The sequence below is a fragment of the Propithecus coquereli genome, unplaced genomic scaffold (assembly GCF_000956105.1).
Source record: "Propithecus coquereli isolate 6110/MARCELLA unplaced genomic scaffold, Pcoq_1.0 Scaffold139, whole genome shotgun sequence".
Classification (NCBI taxonomy): Eukaryota; Metazoa; Chordata; class Mammalia; order Primates; family Indriidae; genus Propithecus; species Propithecus coquereli.
Genome location: NW_012138191.1, coordinates 6,089,830 through 6,112,093, shown reverse-complemented (window position 1 = coordinate 6,112,093; position 22,264 = coordinate 6,089,830). Strand labels below are relative to the sequence as shown.

Genomic DNA, 22,264 nt, shown 5'->3' with positions numbered 1-22,264 from the left:
TTTTTTTTTCTTTTTTAAATGTATGTACTTAACTCTGGTCACTTAATGGTTTTTAATGGAATGGGTTTAACTTTATTTAATAACTTTCTATTCTTGATCATAGTTCCCATAATTCTCATTTTATTCCATGTGTGCCATGGGCTAATCATTAGTTTTTCAAGAAAACATTAGTAACCACTATAGTAAATTACTTTCTAGAGGGAATTCAGAAGTAAATTTGGAAACTTCTCGTTAATATCTAAAAAATAAGCAAATCAATAATTTTGATTTATTGACTTAAATATTTTTGATCTCCCAATATAAAAAGATGAGGAAATTAGTATACTCATATTTTCTATTACTTACCCCTGATTCTGTAACTTCCATTTATAATATTCCATAACCATATTCATCCAATTTTAGCCTTACTTCTATATGTAAATAGATATGTTCATCTTCAGTCCTTTTATATCTTATTTATTTATTTGAATTATTTTTGACAATACCTGGTAGACACATGCTGGAGTACCTATTTATTCAACAGACATTTCATGAGCACTTTCTATTACTAAGCATTAAATGGAAATGGTTGCCACTCTCACAAAAGCAAAATCCGTATTCTGTAATTCCTCTCTTTTCTTGGTTACCAGTTCAAACGGGTCTTTTAAGGACCTAGCAGTAATCAAAGAATAATTGAGCATTTACTACATACGAGGTGACTGATACATTACAAAAGACACCACGTATAAAGATGTGTCTCCTTCTGGAGGGAGGACAAAAATTACTTTGGTATACTTAAACACACCACATGCTGTGGGCTAGAGGTTGTCCTAAGTATCTACCTGTGCTCCATGTAGCAGCTCAGGGGATCCACGCATGCTGTGATGGCGCCAATGGTAAAGCAGGACTTGACATTTGAGTCTGGGTGGGTCTGTAGGGCTTGGACAACATCAATAACATCTGTGTAGCTGGGGAGGGGAAAAGGGAATGATTAGTTTATTGACTGGCGCTGCAAAGTGGAGGAAAGATGGGAATGTTGAATGGCTGAGTGAGCACCAGTGGAAGGAAAACCAAAAGGAGGAGCCCGCTGTTCGGTTCCTTGGTGTCACCCCACTTCACAATTCAGAGCCTCTGGAATCCACAAAGGTTCCTGCATTCTCATGTTCCATTAGTCCTCAACTGTGTAAGAGTGGGTAGAAGAGCCACCCTGCTTTGAGGGTAAAAGGAAGCCTGTGGGTGACCCTGGGGCTCTGAGGGCAGGACATGGCATCTTTAGGCCTGTTTTCTAATCAAGTTAGGAACTCCTGCCGTGATCTGTTTTCTTTCTTTTATTTTTATTTTTTATAGATATGGGGTCTCACTAAGTTGTCCAGGTTGGAATGCAGTGGCTATTCACAGGTGTGATGATAGCACACTGCAGCCTTAAACTCCTGAGTTCAAGTGGTCCTCCTGCCTCAGCCTCCTGAGTAGCTGGACTACAGCGGTGTGTTGCCACCCCTGGCTCTGTCCATTTGCTTTAATAGCCCTTTCCTCTCCTTCCCACCTCACAGAACATGCAGGTAAGAGACAAAGGGGGATCCTCAGGACCCGTCCAGGTCAGCAGAAACATGTCAAATACAACTCCAATTCATACCTTCTGCCTGGAACTCCCTCCAAACTCCAGACTTACAGAGCCACTTTGGTATCTTCACTTAGAAGCTACTATGTTCATGATCCAACTCCTCATGATGCCTGCTCCTTCCAAGGCCTTGTCCTTAGCTGGGGAATGCTACTCTTTCAGATGCTAGACCCAAAGATTTGTTTGGAGTCTTCTTCGACTCCATTTTTTTCTGTCTTCAAAATATAACTAGAAGAGGTCACTGCTCATACCCCCATGTCCCACTGGGTCCAAACTGCTACCATCTTTTGCTTAGATCACCCCAACAGCCTTCCCCTGCTCTGTCCTTGCCTCTCTCCAATCTGTTTTCAACACTGAAGCTGGAGGGATATGTTAAATCCAGAGTTAGGTCATGTCACTCCTCTGCTCGAAATCCTCTAGTGGCTTCCATCTCACTCTGCCTGAAAGCCAAAGCACTTACGATGGCCCAGGCAGCCCTCTATGATCTCGTCCCCCCACAAAGCAGGGAAGAATTTCATCTCCTACCAACCCTTTCCTTGCACTAATCCAGCCACTTTGGCCTCCTGGCTCTTCCCTGAACATGCCAGGCATACTTTCACCTCTGTACTCTCTGTCCCCTCTGCCTGGAATGTTCTTTTCCTCAGGTATCTGCATGGCTCACTTCCTCACTCCCTTCAGGTCTCTCTGTTCAAGGAGCATCTTATGAGAGAGGCATCCTCTGACTTTATACACCCCATATGATATAGCAACCCTCTCTCTTGGCACTCTCTGCCCCCTCCTCCAATTTTTCTCCAAAGCATCTGTCAGCAGCTACACATACTGTATTTTCCCATTTATTTGTTCACTGTCTATCTCCACAATAAGAATGAGAGAGTGGTTGCTGAATTTCTGGTGCCTAAAGCAGGGTAGATGAATGAACTAGACGTTCAACATTGGGCAGACCCTGGTTACTGCACGAGGGGACCCACCCTCTTCACCTGGTAGAGAAGAACTCTTTCCCAAGTACCCAGCCTGTGACCAAAGGGTCTGTTCCTGTGGAGGGAAGTTAAACCTGATGGGCAGCCTGCTGATCAGATGGGCCTGGGTCTCGCTTGGGCCCTCGGGAGGCCAGTGGTTGTGGTGGTGTGGACAGATACAGCCTGTCTGAACCATTCCTGAGGTTCCTGCGAACAACTCATCTGAAAAAGGCCCTTGGCTTTATCCCAGACTACAGTATTACCCCTCTCCCCCAGGTGTGGCCTCAGTCCAGACCAGCTGGCAATGCTTTGGTAGAGAATAGGTGTACTAGGTTCTAGTTCCCCCGTGAGGGCCTGGCAGCCAGGAACCTTCAGAGCAAGCCCTCTGCTCACTGGCATCTCTTCTCCGAGGTTTCTCCCCCTGCCTGGGCATGTGCCTATATGGCCACGGGGGTGCTTTCCACTGCAGTGCTAGATGCCAGGAGAGTCCCACACACCACATGCACGGCCAGGCCCTTACAGCAGCACACTTGGTGAGCAGGACTGATGCTTGCACACTACTCCAAATCTCTCTGTGGTCATGTGTAATGGAGTTAACTCTCATGGTTAAGTGCCTTGCTTCTCAGTATTAGCTTGTCCCCTCTTCTAAAAGTAAGTGTTCGGAGGCTTTTTATTTTCCAAGTTCAGTATAAACAGTAGAGACTTATTCCTTAGGGTAGAAAAGAATGACTGAGAAAGATCTATAAGCCAATCTTGAGGATTTCAGTCATTTTAAAACAATAGGATTTCCCTTAGAGAGGGTAGCTGGGGAATTCTCAGGTTTCCGGATCATTCCATTAATTTTTATTGATTTTAATGGAAAAAGGTTAGAGTGAAAAACAGGACACTGGCCTATGCATCTGGACACTGCCCTGAGAGAGGAGGCCGTGGCCATTTACTCCCACTCCTTCAGGGAATCTCTCTTAGAACCTCCCTCCTTCCCCAACCCCCACCCTACAACCATCCTAGGCAGAGCCTTCGTACAGAAGGAGGCAGCCCTCACTGCAGAAGGAAGCACCACCATGCTCAAGCTGCCAGAGCTTGACCAGGCCACTTTGGCTAAACTGACCCAACTGCATGATAAAGGCAAAAAACTGGCTCTTCATGTTTCTTCTTGTCAGTATTCTCTTTATTAAAAAAATCAAAGCAAAAAACCAGCAGGGCTGTAACCTTCTTTCCTCTGAAACAACATCTATCTATTCAAGTCTCCTTTGGGCTCAATTTTATGTTTGCATTTTAAGCCCACAATTTGAGTGGGCACATGTTTTATATCAATTTAATTCTGTTTTGAGAGATATTCTGTTTTTAATGTAGATAATTTTAAACAATGATTTTACAACATTCCAGAGTATAAATAAATATACCCCAGCTGGGCATGGTGCCTCACGCCCATAATCCTAGCATTCTGGGAGGTAGAAGCAGGAGGATCGCTTAAGGCCAGGAGTTCAAGACCAGTGTGGACAAGACAGCAAGACCCAATCTCTACAAAAAAATAAGAAAAATTAGCCAGATGTGGTGGTACACACCTGCAGTCCCAGCTACTAGAGAGGCTGAGGCAGGTGGATCACTTGAGCCCAGGAGTTTGAGGCTGCAGTGAGCTATGATGACATCACTGAAATCCAGTCTGGGTGACAGAGGGAGATCCTATCTCAATCAATCCATCTATCCCCTCAAGTTCCTTGAAATTAATTTTTAAAAATTCAGATTTCCCCAGTTTTTCATACACTCATTTATGTGTGTATGTATGTGTGCATGTCTGTGTGTATTAAGTTCTACTATTTGTCACCTGTATAGGATCCTATTTCTATCACCACAGTCAAGACACTTGAGCAGTTCCAATACCACAAAGATCCTTTGTGTTGCCTTTTGTAACCATGCCCACCACCTCCTGCCCCTAATTCCCACCCCTAACCCCCCGGCAAACATTAATCTGTCCTCTATTTCTAAAACTTTGTCTTTTTTGGTTTTTTTTGGGAAACAGAGTCTCACTTTGTCACCCCAGCTAGGGTACAGCGGCATCATCATACTCACTGCAATCTCAAACTCCTGGGCTGAAGTTATCCTTCTGCCTCAGCCTCCTGAATGGCTGGACTACAAGGGCATGCCACTACGCCCAGCTAAGTTTTCTATTTTTTTGTAGAGATGGGGTCTCGTTCTTGCTCAGGCTGGTCTTGAACTCCTAAGCTTAAGCAATCCTCCCACCTCAGCCTCCCAGAGTGCTAGGATTACAGGCGTGAGCCACTGTGCCCAGCCTAAAACTTTCTCATTTTAAAACACATTAATTAAATTTTTCTTCCTCAAAGGCATAGGTTTCTTTAGCCCCTAGAGTGTCCTGGTCCCATTCAAATTAGCGCAGCACCAGGACAGTGGGATTGAACTTTGACATAAGGTGGAGTTATTAGTTGCTCTTTTTTTTCTTTTTTGAGACAGAGTCTCACTCTTTTGCCCGGGCTAGAGTGAGTGCCATGGCATCAGCCTAGCTCACAGCAACCTCACACTCCTGGGCTCAAGCAATCCTTCTGCCTCAGCCTCCTGAGTAGCTGGGACTACAGACATGTGCCACCATGCCCGGCTAATTTTTTCTATATATTTTTAGTTGTCCAGCCAATTTCTTTCTATTTTTAGTAGAGATGGGGTCTTGCTCTTGCTCAGGCTATATCACAGGCTTCCCCAAAGAATGCTGTAAATGAAAATAGCCATATTCAAGGAATAAAATTCTCAATTTGAGAAGCCTTTGGGATCTCCCTTCACCAACAACTTTCATAATGGGAGGTGAAGGAGCTCAGACAAACCATCCCTTTGACCAGCAGAAGAGATGGAAAACCAGAAGAAAACAGGTGGTTTCAAGCCCACACTCTTCCTCTGTGGCTTCCACAACCTCAGCCCAGAAGCAGGACAAAAGGGCTGACAGAAGAGAAGCCTGAGCAGGGTGTGAGAAAAGGTGCAAAGGAGAATAATGGCCTGGCTGGGTGCACAGTCCACCCACCTCCTTCCTCAGAACCTCCAACTCCCATTGTCACAGCCAGGAGACCAAACAGGGCTTTGGATTGGGGTCCATTCTTTACTGGAAACAACTAGCCAATTGCGAACACTAGTATGAGTACAAAACACGTCCCACTTTGTGAGAACTGCCAAAAGCTTCTTTATTACCAACCATAATGACACCAGTGAAAAGCATAGCCTGTGCTTTCCTGCCTCGGCATGTTCCCCTCTGGGCTCAGGTGCTGATGAGCCTGGTGGCAAGGACTCCTCCCTGGAAGGTCTTAGAACAGGTCGAGGAAGCTCCTTTCAGCCAGGGTACCCAAGAACAGAGTTACACGCTCTGTCATATCTGCCCTCCCATGTTACATACCCACAATAATACTGCTTACACGGGACTTCATGAGCTAGTCAGTCTACAAACACAATCACAGTTCTGCACACAGCCATGAAGCGGGAGCTCCTTATCCAATTCGTCTATTCACACTCCTCGCTGAGGGTCCCAAGAAACCCTCCTGGGCCAGCCATCTGGGGCATAGTGGGGCTGGAGACTGCAGAGTGTGGGGGACATCTCTGCAATTCCACAGGAGGGAAGACTGAAACATATGAAGCTCCCTTATCTAGATGAGAAAGGAAGAGGCTTAGGGACTACTTTTGTTACAAGAATTATCAAAGAACCTTGCCCAGATTCCCCACCTTTTAGGGATATTATGATGTCTTTTTATTTTATTTTTTTTTATTTTGTTTGAGACAGAGTCTCACTCTGTTGCCCGGGCTAGAGTGCCATGGTGTCAGCCTAGCTCACAGGAACCTCAAACTCCTGGGCTCAAGTGATTCTCCTGCCTCAGCCTCCTGGGTAGCTGGGACTATAAGGCACGTGCCACTGTGCCCAGCTAATTTTTTCTATTTTTAATTGTTTGGCTCATTTCTATTTATAGTAGAGACGGGGTCTTGCTCTTGCTCAGGCTGGTCTCGAACTCCTGAGCTTAAGCAATCCTCCCACCTCGGCCTCCTAGAGTGCTAGGATTACAGGTGTGAGCCACCGCGCCTGGCCGGATATTATGATGTTGAAACAAAACTTATGAGTTATGTGGAAGTCACAACAGCTACTCTAGGCCATTGGATGGTAACAGGGTCTTTGCTTGGTTAAGGCCTCTCTGTAGCACAGGCACCGCTCATGCATGTGTGGAATTTGTTCTGTGCCCCAGGTTTGCTACACATGAGGTAACAGTAATGGCAAGGTCACCACCCTGACTCGATTGTCCCCAGAAGACTTCCAATGCTCACCCTTGTAACACCACCAGCAGTCTGGTCTTCTTGCGGATGTAGGCTGACTGGCGGGCAGAGCGGTTCTGTTGGGCCTCCAGGGCACTGGAAAGGTATCTCTGGAAGTGGGCAGCATGAAAACATTCGGAGCTGTCCATGATTTGGCGGTACACCATCCACCTGGAAATGGTAAATGTAATCTCAGCCTGGGGGCCACCTGATGGCCTGGCCCCACAGGCTCAGCCATGGATTCAAACGTGACCAGTTCTCCCAGAGACATTCTGCCCAGTGAATTCACACAGGGGAAAGCAATCCTGGCACCACAGGAAAAGGCAGGGGGCACTGGCTGGGTTGGGAGCCCAGTATCCTGAAATCACTATCATTGGGGCTTTTAACAGGAAACCTCTTGCCAGGGGGAAAATGATCAGGGAAGCACATGACCAAAAGACTTCAGAGCTGAGAGGCAGTCACTTCTTAGAGGACCACACAAAAATTGGCTTCAATATGGTGCTCAGTAATACTGTTGCTAAGAGTAAGAAATAGAGTGAAGAACTCAATGTTTACAGAACAAAAGCACTAGACATGAGGAACTGCTTAATAAACAAGGTCCAATATATCCCTAAGCATCTCTCCAAAACTCACCTCCTCATCCCCCACCCTAAACTGCCAACCATTTGGGCAATTTCAGTCTTTCTAATTCCTTTACAGCCTCCTGAAGGAGGCCTTACTTTGGGGTAAACTGACTATAGATTAAATGCCTGGTTCAGTCAGCAGGGTTGTTTAGTAATCTGACAGCCAGGTGGAAGTAATGGACGAATGGTTTTCCCAATTTCACCTGAACCAACCTGTTCAAGCTGCACCTGAACTCATGCAGTCTCCTTGTGGTCATGGGAGGATCACTTTATCTACCAGCTCCCAAGTTCTTAAAACCATCATGGCCTTGAGTTTCCTAGCCGACTAGGCACATTTCCACGCCTTTGCACTTGCTTGCCCTGCTGCTACAGTGCTCTCCCCCAGATATCTGCATGGTTCATTCCCTTATCTTTCGAGTTTTGCTAAAATGTTACCTTCTGAGTGAGGTCTTCCCTGACCATCCAATGTAAAACTGGAATCCCACTCCCAGCCCTGCACCCTGCACTTCCTGTATTTTTCTTTCTCTGCTTTATTTTCTCCACGGCACTTTTCACTAGCTAATATGCTGTTTTCCTTATCTGGTTAATTGTTTGTTTTCCCAAACTAGAATGTAAGCTCCTCGAGGGCAGAGATTTTCTTGTCTGTTTTATTCATCAATGTATTCCCTCACACTCAGAACAGTGCCTGGAACACCGGAAGGGAGCAGTATAGTGTGTTACAGGGATGGATGACTTCTGTGTCAATACCAGTCACACCAAGGACCAGTACATGTCTAAGGTTTCCCGGTGCCTAGGCAGGCCCAGGGATAGAATCCCTTTCCCCAAAGCAAAGGCAGCAGCCATACTAACCTGCCATATTCCTTATGCAGAGTGACCAGAAAAGCACAGAGCTCGCTAGCATGACAGCCTGGGAGGCCGGATACAATGCTGATAATTACCTACATGAAAGAAAAGTCATGTGGGTTTGCAATTCAACTGCATTGCATTGTGTAAGAAGAGGTTTGGGAGCCAAGCTCTGTGGGTCTGAACCTCAGCACCACTGCTCACTAGCTCTGTGACCTTGGGCCAATGACAGAACCAACCTTGTAGGATGGGTGTCAGGATTAACTTAATTAACATATGAAAAGTGCTTAGAACAGTGCCTGGCACATAGCGAATACCATACAAAATGCAGTGTTACTACTAGAATTTCTATACAGCAGGTTGTGAATAGATCAGTTAAAATACAATGCATTAAAAGGCCTACCTGAGACCAATGGCTTTTGTAAAGCAGACTCAGGATATTTATGACTTATTTCCAAGAGTAACACTTAGGAAAATACTGGGCAGAAAGGAGGTCCAAAAAGAAAATGCCACGGGCCACCCTGGAGTTTGGCTACTCTGGAGTGGTAAACTCTGCAGAGAAGAGGAGTGGTGCTGGGGTGTTTCTGCCTGGCTGCCTGTGCCCTCCAAGCCACACTGCCTGGGCTAAGTCAAAATTCACTGGTCGTGGGAAGCACTTCTGACTCTTGAGGGGAAGAGGAGTCTGGCTGGACTGTCCTAACCTTATTACACAATGGCATAAAAACAGGCCGCTCTTCTACTTATTCTAAAGTAACACAAGAAATTCAAGAATTCATAAGAAAAAGAAGGGGTCATGCAGGGGAGGGCAGGGGCCATGCAGTTACTGAAGGAGGTCTACGTGAACAGCATAGCATGACAAGGGCCTCTATGTGTTTTATTTCACAATACACAGGATTCACTAGGACAGGCCCAGTCACAGATAACTTATGCTAAAGCTGAGTCTGGAGGCACTTACCACCTGAGCTGACCACATCTGCACAGAGAAGGCAGCTGGGGCTTCCTCTTCTTCTGTGGTACCCAGAAGCTCTCCCTGGTTCCCTCTGACCAGGGCCTCTATAGTGTATCCCCTTTTGCCCTCTGGGGCACTACTCCATGTAATTGACATTTTGTTTATCTTCCTCCCCTCCAGCTCTCCCCACCTGGGCTCCTATTCCCCAGTGCCCAGGTCTTAGCCCCACAAATCACAGCACAGTGCATACAGCCAGATACATTCACACTTTAAGGCCAGTCCCAGAGCACCTTTTCAAAAAATATAACAAGTAGGCATTTTCAGGCTTTTTATACTCTTGCCTAAGGGAAAAAATGGTGCTTCTAATTGCTTACTGCTTCTATTTCCTTTTGCAGCTGAGTATCTTCTAGATTTGCACGGAAATAAATACCCTCTTTGAGTCTGTTATGACATATGGCTGCAAAGGAATGGTAGGGAGGGAGTGAAGAGGAGGGAAGCCTTAGGCAGGAGGGATTAAAATCCACTCTGGGTAAGACAATGTTTACAAAGTATCACCTTACCCTGGTGATTCCAGCAAGGACCTAAAAACATGGACACCCACCCTCTTATTAAGCACAATGTATTAACCACTGCCAGGTAAGTCCTTGTCACAACCAGAAAGAGCTGACAGGAAGAGAGCACTGAGCAAAAGTTTGAAAGAGAGGCCAGGGGAGAGGCCAGGGGAGGGCAAGGCAGGATGCCAGGATTATATCACTGTCATGGGGCATGGCCAGGGTTAATGTAGACACTTGACACAGTCACTGTACAGAGAGGGTTATGTGTATCATTGTGTCAGTATCCAAGGAGGCGGAGAGTCTTACAAAAGGGACTCCACCTGAGCTCCCTTTGTTAACTACACAAAAGATCCAAAGGCAGGCTCTCAGGATTATCCTCCTGTGGATTTCCAGCACATTTGGTGAACTCCTCTACCTTGTCATTTTCTACTCTGTGAGTAGGGTTGATTTCAGTTGGCTGCAGCAGGATAGGAAGATGGGTCCGCATCACAGGCTCCTTACTAATGCTGCTGATGGCAAAATGCTGGAGAAACCTAAAAAAACAAAGACAATGCTATTATGTTACCATCACCAGACTTGCCTAAATGATCACATGAGAAATTCTTACTTAATTGCTGAAAAATAAACCTATTCTCTAGGTTCTCTCTAGAGAATAAAATTGCATATGGTGTGTCACTACTACCTTTTACAATGATCCCCAAGAAGCTATAAAGAAAAAGGTGCTTAGGAAGGACCAACATTGAGGCTTCCGACATTTGAAAAGTCAAAACATTAAGCATCTAAAAACAGAAAAGCAGAGCTCACCAGTCCAGTTCTGGTAGTTTAGCTGAGAGTATCTTTAGAGAACTCCGTTTCTCCCCAGAAGGATGGCTCAGGGCACTGAAGAGCTTCTGTGCACTGGTGTGTCTAGAATATCAAAAGCTCACAGATTAGAACTCCCTCTCCCTACAGCACACACACTTTACACAACTTGTTCCAATCCTTTCAAGCCAGAGGCCAGTGACAGAGTCAACTCTTCCAAAACAAGCATCTCTGTGACTTAAACACAATGTGGCATTAGTGCATGATGATTGGTATACCCGCATAGAAAGGCTGGCCCCAAACCCCTCGACAATACTATGAGAGTTGCTGATTCTTGGTGGATTTCATCTCTCTTGCTTTCTCTTTCCAAGGGCACCAGCTACCTGCAAGTTGGCAGCACTGAAATGACAATGCTGGCCCTTTCAGAAGCCAGGACCCCTGTGTTACATAACGCCACGCATCCTGCAGAGAGAGCACTCCCACAAAGCTTAGGGAAGCAAGCACAAACACTGAAGGCAGCCACTTACAATTTCTTTTGTTCCACAGATAATCCATCTTCCTGGATCACTTTTAAAGAGAGCCCTGAGTTATCCTGCTGTTGCCAGGGGGAGAAGACCTAAACAAAACACAATTTGAGCAAAGAACACTTTAAACCCAACAACAGGATATGGAACCCACATGGGGATTTGATGGTTGTTGAAAAGCTAGACTGTCAGTGCAGAGAAAAACCACTATAACAAACAAGTTTGCTTCAAAAATAGAGGCCTGAAGCAATTCTGTTTCGTATTTTTTAAAACCAGAATGTCTTTCTGGGTTCCTTCTCCTCAGGGATTCTGCCTCTTCAGAGCTCAGGAAGCATAGAGGAAGGTGTCGGGTGACACTGTTCTGGTTCCCTGGTGATGGGGCAGACAGACAGGAGTGGTTCAAGTGACTCCTGCCTGGAGGCAGAGGGGTGGCAGCAAGGAATCCAAAGGGCTGTCTTTACTTTCTAGATCGGAAGGACAAGCACAGGGAGGTAGGAAGACCCAGTAGGCAGTATGGGGGAGACACAGGCTGGGCTGAGAAGCCACTCTGCAGCCATGGTCAGCTCCTCTCTCTTCCACGTTCTGCAAATCTGTCCTAAGGGAGGGACACTGTCCCCTCACAAGCTGCAGGAATCACACCTTTCCAAGAATTCCTATCAGTCATGAGGCTGGCCGTCAGTTTAACTTTGGCTACTGCTTGGTCTTTTAAGTGGGTCGTATAATTCTTGGTAAGCTCCCTCACTTGTGTAATCTGTGCTGAGCACCTATAGTGTGCCGATTGCCAGGTGGCACCATTCACAAGGGCAGGGGCTATGCCCCACAGGGACAGAGAGCACAGGGTGGGGGAGGGAGCTCTAATCCAGTAGGTAGGGCCCAACAATTCAAAAAAGTAACTAAAGGGAAGTAAGTCTAATTAGGATTTAAAGGGAACAAAGCAGATTTTTCTTAAAGGCTAAAAAGCCTTTTGTTCAGTTTCTTTAGGCTCTCATCCCTCACTAGCAAGAGCACCATTCTAGAACCTGAAGGAATTAGAAGCAGTCACCCCTGCCACCAGCCAACTCTCCCTCTCATCACCTCACTGTTAGCTCCAAGGCATCGCCTTACCATCTAAATTGCTAGAGACAAAAAACAGTAGTTGTGCTGAATAACCACCGATGTTACCTCTGAGTAAAATGCCTGGTATATCTTTGATTTGGGGAAAAGGGCAATCATCAGAAAATTGCTTGATCCATGGAAATGAACTGGGAGATGAGGAAGCACTGAGCTTTTGAAGTCTATGAGAAGGGCAGCAACAATACTGGTAGAATCCTAAAGAGAGAAAGAGGAAGCATCAGCGAGGAGAGCCGTTGCATGATTCCAGCCCTTGCAACTACTGGCAGAACACATAAGATCAATTTCAGTGCAATTATTTTCACATTATGTGGTTTACTGGGGTTCAATATAAATGTGCGTCCCAATACCCAGTTATAGGAGATATAGAAAGCACGAGGATTTTTTCCCTTAAGCTAAAATGTCATATCAAAATTCCTCTTAGGGTATTAAATCCTCATCAGATATATGATTTGCAATTATTTTCCCCCATTCTGTGGCTAGTCTTTTCACTCTCTTTATAGTGCCCTTTGACGCACAGAATTTTTTAATTTTGATAAAGTCCAATTTATAGATTTTCTTTTGTTGTCTGTGCTTTTGATGTCATATCCAAGAAATCACTGCCAAATCCAATGTCATAAAGATTTTCTCCTATGTTTTCTTCTAAGAATTTTATTGTTTTAGCTCTTATGTTTAGGTTTTTTGATCCATTTTGAGTTAATTTTTGTATACAGTGTAAGATAAGGGTCCAACTTCATTCTTTTCCGTGTGGATATTCAGTTTCCCAGCACCATTTGTTAAAAAAGACTGTCTTACTGACATTGGTTTGGGCACTATTGTCAAAAACGATTTGATGCAGTGATTTCTTTCTGGGTTCTCTATTCTATTCCACTGGTCTGTATGTCTGACCTTATTGTAGCACCACACTGTCAGGTTACCATAAGTTTGTATAAGTTTTTAAATAAGGAAGTGTGAGTCTTTCAACTTTGTTTTACCTTTTCAAGATTGTTTTGACCAATTGGGGTCCCCTGAGATTTCATATGAATTTTAGGATGGGTTTTTTTATTTCTGCAAAAACTGCACTGGGATTTTGATAGAGATTGTATTGAATCTGTAGATTGCTTTGGGTAGTATTGTTGTCTTAAAAATATTAAGTCTTCTGATCCATGAACATGGATATTTTTCCATTCATTTAGGTCATCTTTAATATTTCAGTAAAGTTTTATAGTTTACAGTGTACAAGTCTTTCACATTCTTGGTTAAATTTGTTCCTTATGCATTCTATTCTACTGTAAACAGAATTGTTTTCTTAATATCCTTTTCAGTTTGTTCATTGTTAGGGTATTGAAATGTAACTGATTTTTGTATCCTGCAACTTTGGTGAATTTGTTTATTAGTTCTAATGGTTTTTTTTGTGGAATCTTCAAGGTTTTCTACATGTAAGACCATGCATTTACAACATGGTCTTACTTCTTTCTTTCCAATTTGGATGCCTTTTTATTTCTCCTTCTTGCCTAACTGCTCTGGCTAGAATTTCCAATACTATGTTGAACAGAAGTGGCAAAAGCTGGCATCCTTGTTCCTAATCTTAGGGGAAGAGGGTTTGTTCTTTTTTTTAAAGAACATTTAATTTATCATTATAAAAGTAATATGTTCATTAAATAAAATTTTGAAAAAAAAATAAAAATAGAACAAAGAAGAAAGTTAAGAAAAGATTAACCCAAAGCCCTATCACCTAAATCCAGCTATTGCTAACATTTTATGTACTTTTCCTTCCAGTCTTTTTTTTTCTCTCATTCATTGACTTGTCTTTTCCATGTGGTGGGAAGTCATATTTGTTTATTTTATTTTATTTATTTATTTATTTTTTTAAGACAGAGTCTCGCTTTGTTGCCCTGGCTTGAGTGAGTGCCGTGGCGTCAGCCTAGCTCACAGCAACCTCAAACTCCTGGGCTCAAGCAATCCTTCTGCCTCAGCCTCCCGAGTAGCTGGGACTACAGGCATGCGCCACCATGCCCGGCTAATTTTTTCTCTCTATATATATTTTTAGTTGTCCAGATAATTTCTTTCTATTTTTTTGGTAGAGATGGGGTCTCACTCTTGCTCAGGCTGGTCTAGAACTCCTGACCTTGAGCGATCCACCCGCCTCGGCCTCCCAGAGTGCTAGGATTACAGGTGTGAGCCACCGCGGGGAAGTCATATTTATTACTACAGTTCTATATCCTGTTTTTAAAACTTAATTTACCATTACCATCTCCCATGTTATTTAACACATACTATCTGTAAACATTTCCAGTGACTGTATTCTACTCCCCTCTTAGGTGCCCTCCCATGGCTGGACACTAACATTAGCTATACCAGTTCTCCTCTGCCAACAGTTCCTTTTGTTTGCTCTTTGCTTATTTCCTGTTACACATGGTAGCAGGAGGCTTTTTCTGACCCGCTTCCCTATATTTGTTAAGTAGCCTAACATCCTCTGAACACCCCTGACCTGGGACTCAGTGTGTCCATGTTAATAAAGATAGAGGTTTTTGTAAAAAAGGAAGTAATCAACTTATTTGTTTTAATCAGCAAAAATGTTTTTTCCAATTTTTTTTGGCTTTTAATTTTATTTTTGAAATATTTAAAAAAATTATTTTTATTTTTGATACATAATTATACATATTTATGGAGTACAATGTGTTGTTTCAATACATGTATACATTGTGTCAAAGCTGAATAATTTTTTATTCAATTTATATAACAGGATAATTAGCATATCCATCACCTCAGACATTTATCATATCTTTGTGGTGGGAACATTCAAAATCCTCTCCTCTAGCTATTTTGAGATGTATAATAACTAATTGTTGAGTATAGTCACCTTACTATGCAATAAAACACCAGAACTTACTCTTCTTTTCTAATTGTAACTGTACCCATTGACCAACCTCTCCCTATCCTGTGAAATACTTTTTAGAGTTTTACATTACTAATTAGTCTGATAAATTTCATGATATATCCATACAATGGAAGACTACTCAGCAATAAAAAGGAACTAGCTATTAATGTACACAACAACATGGATGAATCTAAAAATCATTATGCTGAGTGGAAAATGCCAGACTCAAAGGGTACAGAATGTATGATATTCTTTTATATAACATTTTAGAAAATGAAAACTAATAGACAGTGATAAAAAACTAATCAGTTGTTATCTGAAGTTAAGAGTAGAGGGAAGGCCAAGCGTGATGGCTCACTCCTGTAATCCTAGCACTCTGGGAGGCCGAGGCAGGAGGATCACTTGAGCTCAGGAGGTTCAAGACCAGCCTGAACAAGAGTGAGACCCTGTCCCTACTAAAAATAGAAAAATCACCCAGGCATCATGGCATGTGCCTGTAGCCTAGCTACTCAGGAGGCTGAGGCAAGAGGATCACTTGAGCTCAGAAGTCTGAGGTTGCAGCTGAGCTACAATAACGCCACTGCACTTTACCCAGGGCAACAGAGCAAGACTCTTGTCTCAAAAAAAAAAAAAAAAGAAAAAAAAAAGGTGGAAAGAAGGATGAACTGCAAAAGGGCATGAGGAAATTTTTTGGAGTGATAAAAATCTTTTGTATCTTGATTGTGATGGTGGTTTCATGAGTGTATATATCTGTCAAAGCTTTAAATGAACACAGTTAATTGTATTGAAAGTATACTTCAATAAATTAAATTATCAGTAAAAAAATTAAAAAGTCATTAAGTGGTCAAATTTGACTAACTTTTCCTTTACAATTTCTTATATTGTTTCTAAGCTTAGAAAGTCTTCCTGCTCCTAGAAGATTCATAAATATTCATTTTTATATTCTTCTTACTATTTGTGAAATTTAAAAATATTTAATTTTAACCTATCAGAAGTTTATTTTGATTTTTTGGTAGGGGAAAGATCGAGTATATTTTCCCTCCAAATCAGTTAACTTATCCCTCCAACACTGTTTCTTGAATGATTCTCATCCTTTCTTCCTTGATGTTGTAAGACTCTTTAACCTAGTATCAAAGCTTTTATTTAGTAGGGCCATACAATCTGGTTGGTTGGTCAGACTGCATTTCTAAACAGCTGTCAAGGCACCAGACTCTATGAAGAAGAAATATTTGCTCACAGAATTCATTTTCTGAGCCACCTCACCTGGTCTCTGTCCTGGCTCCCAAACAGGCTAGTTCTGAGGCTGAGACCAGGCAGAGTGGAGGGCCTACTCTCCGCTCTTGTGTCGCACTAAGAGACAAGCTGTGCCCTGGCCCTGGGTACAGACTAGGAAAACTCATAGCTACCCTCTTCCCCCAATGGGAAGGGGAAGTTGACTGGTGAACTTAGAGGGTGGTTCTGGGGGGTGAAACTTTCACAGAGCTGGAGGTTAAGCTCGAGTGTGGGAGGTGGAGGGAGGTACGGCTAAGCCCTCACCAGGAAAATTAGCCATTTCTCTCCCTCTTTGGCTCACTTATAATTCTGTCCCATGCTAAGGTGTTGGTGGAGCCTCATCAAGGCCAGGATGCAGCTCCTTTCCAGTTCTTAAGTGGGTGAGCCTTTGTGTCCCTGGGCTGGAGGCCATTTGTGAGGGGCCGGCCCCTGGAGGCCTTCTTCAGCCTGCCCTCTAGTCCTCTTTGGGATGAGTGGATTGAGAATGGGGAGCTGCTGGCCATTCTGGCCAGAAGCCCTTCCTAGCTAAGCCCTTTACAGAACAGGGAGGTTGGCAAGGCTCACAAGTGCCCTGAGAGTGCCCTGGCCTCACCCTGCCTGCTACAATGGCTGGGCCGGTTCCTGACCTCTGCCCTGTGGTAGTGGGGGGAGGCAGGAGTTATTTGGCTTTCCCCTCAGAAGCATGAGAACCTTTCTGACCACAAAATCCATTGACTAGTAAAACACCTACCCCATCATAGAAGGAAATGGAATTCATGTGATCCTTGGAAATGACGATACTTCCGTGATGACGGTGAGAAAACAGAAGGCCGCTAGAGAAGAAATTCACATTCCCTGGAAGGAAAAGAGAGCTGGTCAGAGTTGGAGAGCTGGATCCTGGGGGCCAGATGCCAATGTCGCTTTGCAGGCACCAGAACACACCAGAGTGGTAACTGGAGACCGGTATCAGTAGCGCTTAAGTTACATGATTTGTACGCTGAGCCCTGTGCTCTGAGGAAGCCAAAGTAAGCCCTCCATTCCCGAGCCTCAGAGAAAAATGAGGCATCAGACACAGTCTTTGCATAAGAATTAGCAAAAAACCCCAAGTGAATAAACAATCAGCTGACGGTAGAAGCAAAATTCACATTCTCTTATGGGTGTCTTCAATGGGTGTCTTCCAGGGAAACAAGCTAAAAGACTTGGGTATGTCTGCTCCATTACTGAGTTTATAGATTCCTCTTTCTCCTGCGTTGACAGAATCTGGCTCAGCCCTAAAGAGACCACATCTCTCACTTAGGGCCCAAGGAGGAGCACTAGGGTCTCAGCTGAAGTGGTGAAGGTAGCCTAAGGGTCCCTGTGCCCAGCAAAGGAGCACAGACACTGGGGGCCTGCTGTTTTGTAGTTCACAAAAGCAAGATGGGTGGCAGGTGGACACTGGATGTTGGTCCCTAAGGATAAGGATTCTGGTCTAAGCATAGCTGCTGCTTCCTGAGTGGCCAAGGTCATATAGAGTAGCTCAGTCTAGCCCCTAGGGAGCAGACAACAGAAAAGATGGACAACTAAGAAGACAGAGATTAAGCCTGGGCCTGGGCTTGCTTTGGAAACCCAAAAGAAGCACCCAGAGTACCCATAAGACCCCTGGGTGAGGGGGTCTTTGAGGCTAGTCCACGCTGGATTCTCTCTGTTCCTGTTTAACAGCTTTTCTTTTTTCTTGAGACAGAGTCTCGCTCTGTCACCCCTGCTAGACTGTAGTGTGTCATCATAGCTCACTGCAACCTTAAACTCCTAGGCTTAAGCAATCCTCCTGCTTCAGCCTCCCAAATAGCTGGGACTACAAGCGCACACCACCATGCCCAGCTAATTTTTTCTATTTGTAGTAGAGACGGGATCTCACTCTTGCTCAGGCTGGTCTCAAACTCCTGAGCTCAAGCAAGCCTCCCACCTTGGCCTCCCAGAGTGCTAGGATTACAGAAGTGAGCCACCACGTCCAGTGGTAACAGCCTTTCTTTCCATGTTTTCACATACAAAGAGGAGATAAAGTAGTTCTTGGAGCTCAAGGTACAGGGTTGAGTATATTGCCATTACTACCTTTTTGCCAAGGCAAAGGACAAGAGACAAAGAAGAGGAACTGATTCATTCCTCGAATTGTAGCTCTAGAAAAGCAGCCCCCAAAGCTCTGCAGGTTGTAATGACAAGAAGAGCAAAGACCAGGAGTCTGGGGGCTGTCTTTGCTTCCTAGGTGAAGATTCAAAGACTGCAGGTTCAGAAGGATTCCTGGGGAGGTGGGGTTTCGGAAGGAAGGAAGGGGCCTAGTTAGTGTTCATTAATGGGGCATGGGAAGAAGTGGGGGAGGGGGAGGCAGTTTTTAGACACAAGAGGGAGGACTGGAGCCTGCCTCTCAAGAACCAGATGTCCAGTAGGAGGGACATGTCAACCCTACCATCTGGGGCGGCAGCAGCAGCAGTGATCAGCCAGCCTAGTTCAAGCCATCTAGTTTCAAGCCTTGTAAGCCTCCCACCCTCTAACAAGTGGCCAGGCTTCCCCTGTACACTACCTTGCCCTGTGGCCCTCTTGAAATGAGGCCACTCTTGCCCCAGCCTCATCCTGCACCAAGCCCAAGGTTCCCACTGCTGCTCCCAAACCTTTTACCTCCACCTTGACAGTGATACGTCCATTCCCTTAGAGACAGGCCCCCCCCACTTCCTTCACTGCTCACATCTACTGCCTTCCTGATCACGCCACATTTCTAAAAGCTTCTGGCCATGCTCAGTCTTCCCTTCCAACACCAAAACTTCCATTCCTTGAGAGCTCAGGGGGATGGCCTGTGGCACCCTCTGACCTCACCCTCCTAAACGCCAACTCCGCGGCAGTAAAGCTGCACCAGAATGTTTGTAACTTCTGCAATCTCCAGCCCTAGCAGCTGCTCTCTGACTCCAGTACCCCATCACCCTTCCAGCTGCCTCCCTCCCAATGCCCATCCTCTGATGTCACTGAGCCTTCATAGCCATCGGTCCCATTTTCCCTTGTTGCTCAGAAATTTGTGACATTCCTCTCATCCACATCAACGGCAGATCCTCTAGGACAGGACTTAGCTTTAATCTCTGTTTTGCCAAGGCTGCGAACAGGTTTTACTCAGTATTTACTAAGCACTAAGCATGTCATATACATTATAGTTTTCTGTTTTCACAACAATTGTAAGAGGTGGTACTATTTTTCTCATAGGACTGATGAGGGAACTCAAACTTAGAGAGATTTCCCCAAAAGTGACAGAATTACTTGGTGATGGAGCTAGATATAGAACATAAGTTTGCCTGATGCCAAAGCACTGTACCACACTGGGTTCCTTCAGTTCTCTCACTCCTTTTTTCCTTCAATTTCCCTCTGTGCAAAACCCAGGTGTGGCTAACCTGATGGTGTGCATTCTCTGCTTCCTCAACAGGCCACAGCGCTGTCCAACAGCCATCCACTGCTTCTCCCAACTCCTTCCATCAGCACTAGAGAGCTCATCCAAGACTTTCCTCACCCTCCTAAAACTACAGCCTATCAACCTGCAACAAGACGACTCTGTTCACTATTTCCAGAGATAAGAGAGCCATGAGAAAGAAACTGCTCCCCAACCTACTGCCTAGTATCTGCACCCTTCCCTGTCCTGGGCTCATCCCTCTACCTGTGTACCTCCAAAGAGGAGCTCTCAGAAACAAGTCCAATATTACTTAAGGGCTTTCTGGACAAATGTCAAAATCTTTCCAGAGCTTCCGGAAAAAAAGCACAGATCAGAGAAGTTGGCGTGTTCCACCTATTCACTGAGAAGATGAGAAAGAGGTGGATGAAGGTCATCTTCAGCACTTCCTCTCCCCCTACTTTGAGCCTCAAAACAAAATTGAAAAGACTACAACAGAAATTCACAAGACAATGCTGAAAAAGCACTCATTATGGGGTACAGCCCAGGACAAAGTCTCAGTAAACAGGATCTGTCCTGTGATTGCAGCCACCCCTCAGCCTGGCTCTTTGAGCAGTAACTCTGTCTTTATTCTCAGAGCACATAAGAGATAAATGAAGTGACTCACTGGGTGGCCCAGTGCCAGTGCTCTGGTCTCTGGGATCCTAATCCACTTGAAATGATAATACTTCTGGTATCTGTTCTGGATCCTTGACTGTCAGACTGTGGTCTAAAGGGACATGCCTTTGTAGGGGTTTCTCAGGGACTGGGATAGCCAAGTCCAGGGGAGCTCTTCTTGGCTCCTTGTCTCATCCTTGGTGCCCTCAGTGCATGAGTTCTGCCTTCCCTTTTCCATCCTGTAAATCAGAAAACCCAGGGTAAGAGGAAGTTTCCCATCACTGCCTCAAAAAGCAGTAAGGGAATACAGCATGGTTTTGCCTTTGACTGACCCCTGCATCCCTGGAAGTCCAATAGGAGAGGGACGAGTCCTCAGGACAAAACAAGATATCAAGTGTCAATGAAGAATTTGGGTTTTCCTCTTTCAGACAACTGGCTATACGAATAAAAATCTTCCAACAGTCCAGCTTGTGTGAAGAGTGAACATTTACCACTACTGGGGAAATATTATGATGCAATGTCTAGATGATTTTCTTTCTGTGTCTGTGACAGTGTGAAATGTACACATGCGAGTTAAAGAAAAAAACTGAAGCAACAACAAAACCCAGATGCCTATGCACTCATCACCCAGCCTAAGAAATCGAGCATTACTAGTAACTTTGAAGCCCCCTGGCTGTCCTTCCTCAATGGCAGCCCTTCCCTTCCACCCAGGGAAACCAACATCCTGAATTCTGGGTAGTTTTACCATACTTGAACATATCAATAAACTATGTATTACATAGTCTTGTCTGATTTTAAGTAAATGAAATCCTAATCATGTGTTCTTCTGTGACTTGCTTACTTCTCTTGACATTCTGTTCCTGTGAGTCATACATGTTATAGGTAATATGCAGCTGTACAATTCATTTATGCTCAGTGCTGTAGAGAACTTTCTTTTTTAAAGTGTCCCTAACAGCTTCATGTGGACACAAGGCAACACATGCAAGGGTGCAGAATGAAGGCAGCAGACAGCAGACTACCACTGCCTGGGTGTTCCCAATACATGAAGGTGAAAGTCAGCTTGGTCATGAGGGTTCTCATGATGTGTCTACTGAGAAACGATGTGTCCCAGGTTTCAATGGAACCAGTACCCTGCTCCTCACTGCTGAACAACCTCTGCCCAAAGTAAAAACACTCTGGAATCTGTAAATCATTACAGGGAGAATGAAGGAGGTGCCTGAGTCCAAACATTCACTGAGGCCTGAAGGAAGTAGAAGAACCCAAACATATACGGTCAATTGGTTTTCAACAAAGGTGCAAAGACAATTCAAAGGAGAAAGGAGAGACTTTTCAACAAATGGTACTACAAAAACTGGATATTCCTATATAAAACTATGAACATCAAGACATACCTTGCACTGGAAATTCTACCCATGCTCACTAGCCACAGTGGAACACCTCATAGTTCACAGAGACACTGCATAGAGCAGCGGTCCCCAACCTTTTTGGCACCAGGAACCGTTTTCATAGAAGACAATTTTTCCATGGACCGGGAAGGGAGGGGATGGTTTCAGAATGACTCAAGCGCATTACATTTATTGTGCACTTTATTTCTATTATTATTACATTGTAATATATAATGAAATAGAGCAGCGGTCCCCAACCTTTTTGGCACCAGGGGCTGGTTTCATGGAAGACAATTTTTCCATGGACCGGGAAGGGAGAGGATGGTTTCAGAATGACTCAAGCACATTACGTTTTCCGTGCAGTCAAACCTCTCTGCTAATGATAATCTGTATTTGCAGCCGCTCCCACTTCACAGACACAGCGCCACCTCAGATCATCAGGCATTAGAGTCTCATAAAGA

At 44.5% G+C, this 22,264-nt stretch overlaps 1 protein-coding gene across 2 annotated transcripts in view; it reads right to left on the bottom strand.

Annotated features, from left to right (window-relative positions):
• LOC105806224 (chromosome unknown open reading frame, human C20orf194) overlaps positions 1-22,264 on the bottom strand; it is a 124,994-nt gene that overhangs the window by 30,489 nt on the left and 72,241 nt on the right. For both annotated transcript variants that reach the window (XM_012639309.1, XM_012639310.1), the window contains 8 exons: positions 17,113-17,216; positions 12,302-12,448; positions 11,144-11,232; positions 10,620-10,721; positions 10,231-10,348; positions 8,319-8,407; positions 6,859-7,017; positions 822-947 (listed from right to left, as the gene is read on the bottom strand). In XM_012639309.1, coding sequence (XP_012494763.1) covers positions 822-947; positions 6,859-7,017; positions 8,319-8,407; positions 10,231-10,348; positions 10,620-10,721; positions 11,144-11,232; positions 12,302-12,448; positions 17,113-17,216 — 934 coding nt within the window. The remainder of the gene's footprint in view (positions 1-821; positions 948-6,858; positions 7,018-8,318; positions 8,408-10,230; positions 10,349-10,619; positions 10,722-11,143; positions 11,233-12,301; positions 12,449-17,112; positions 17,217-22,264) is intronic.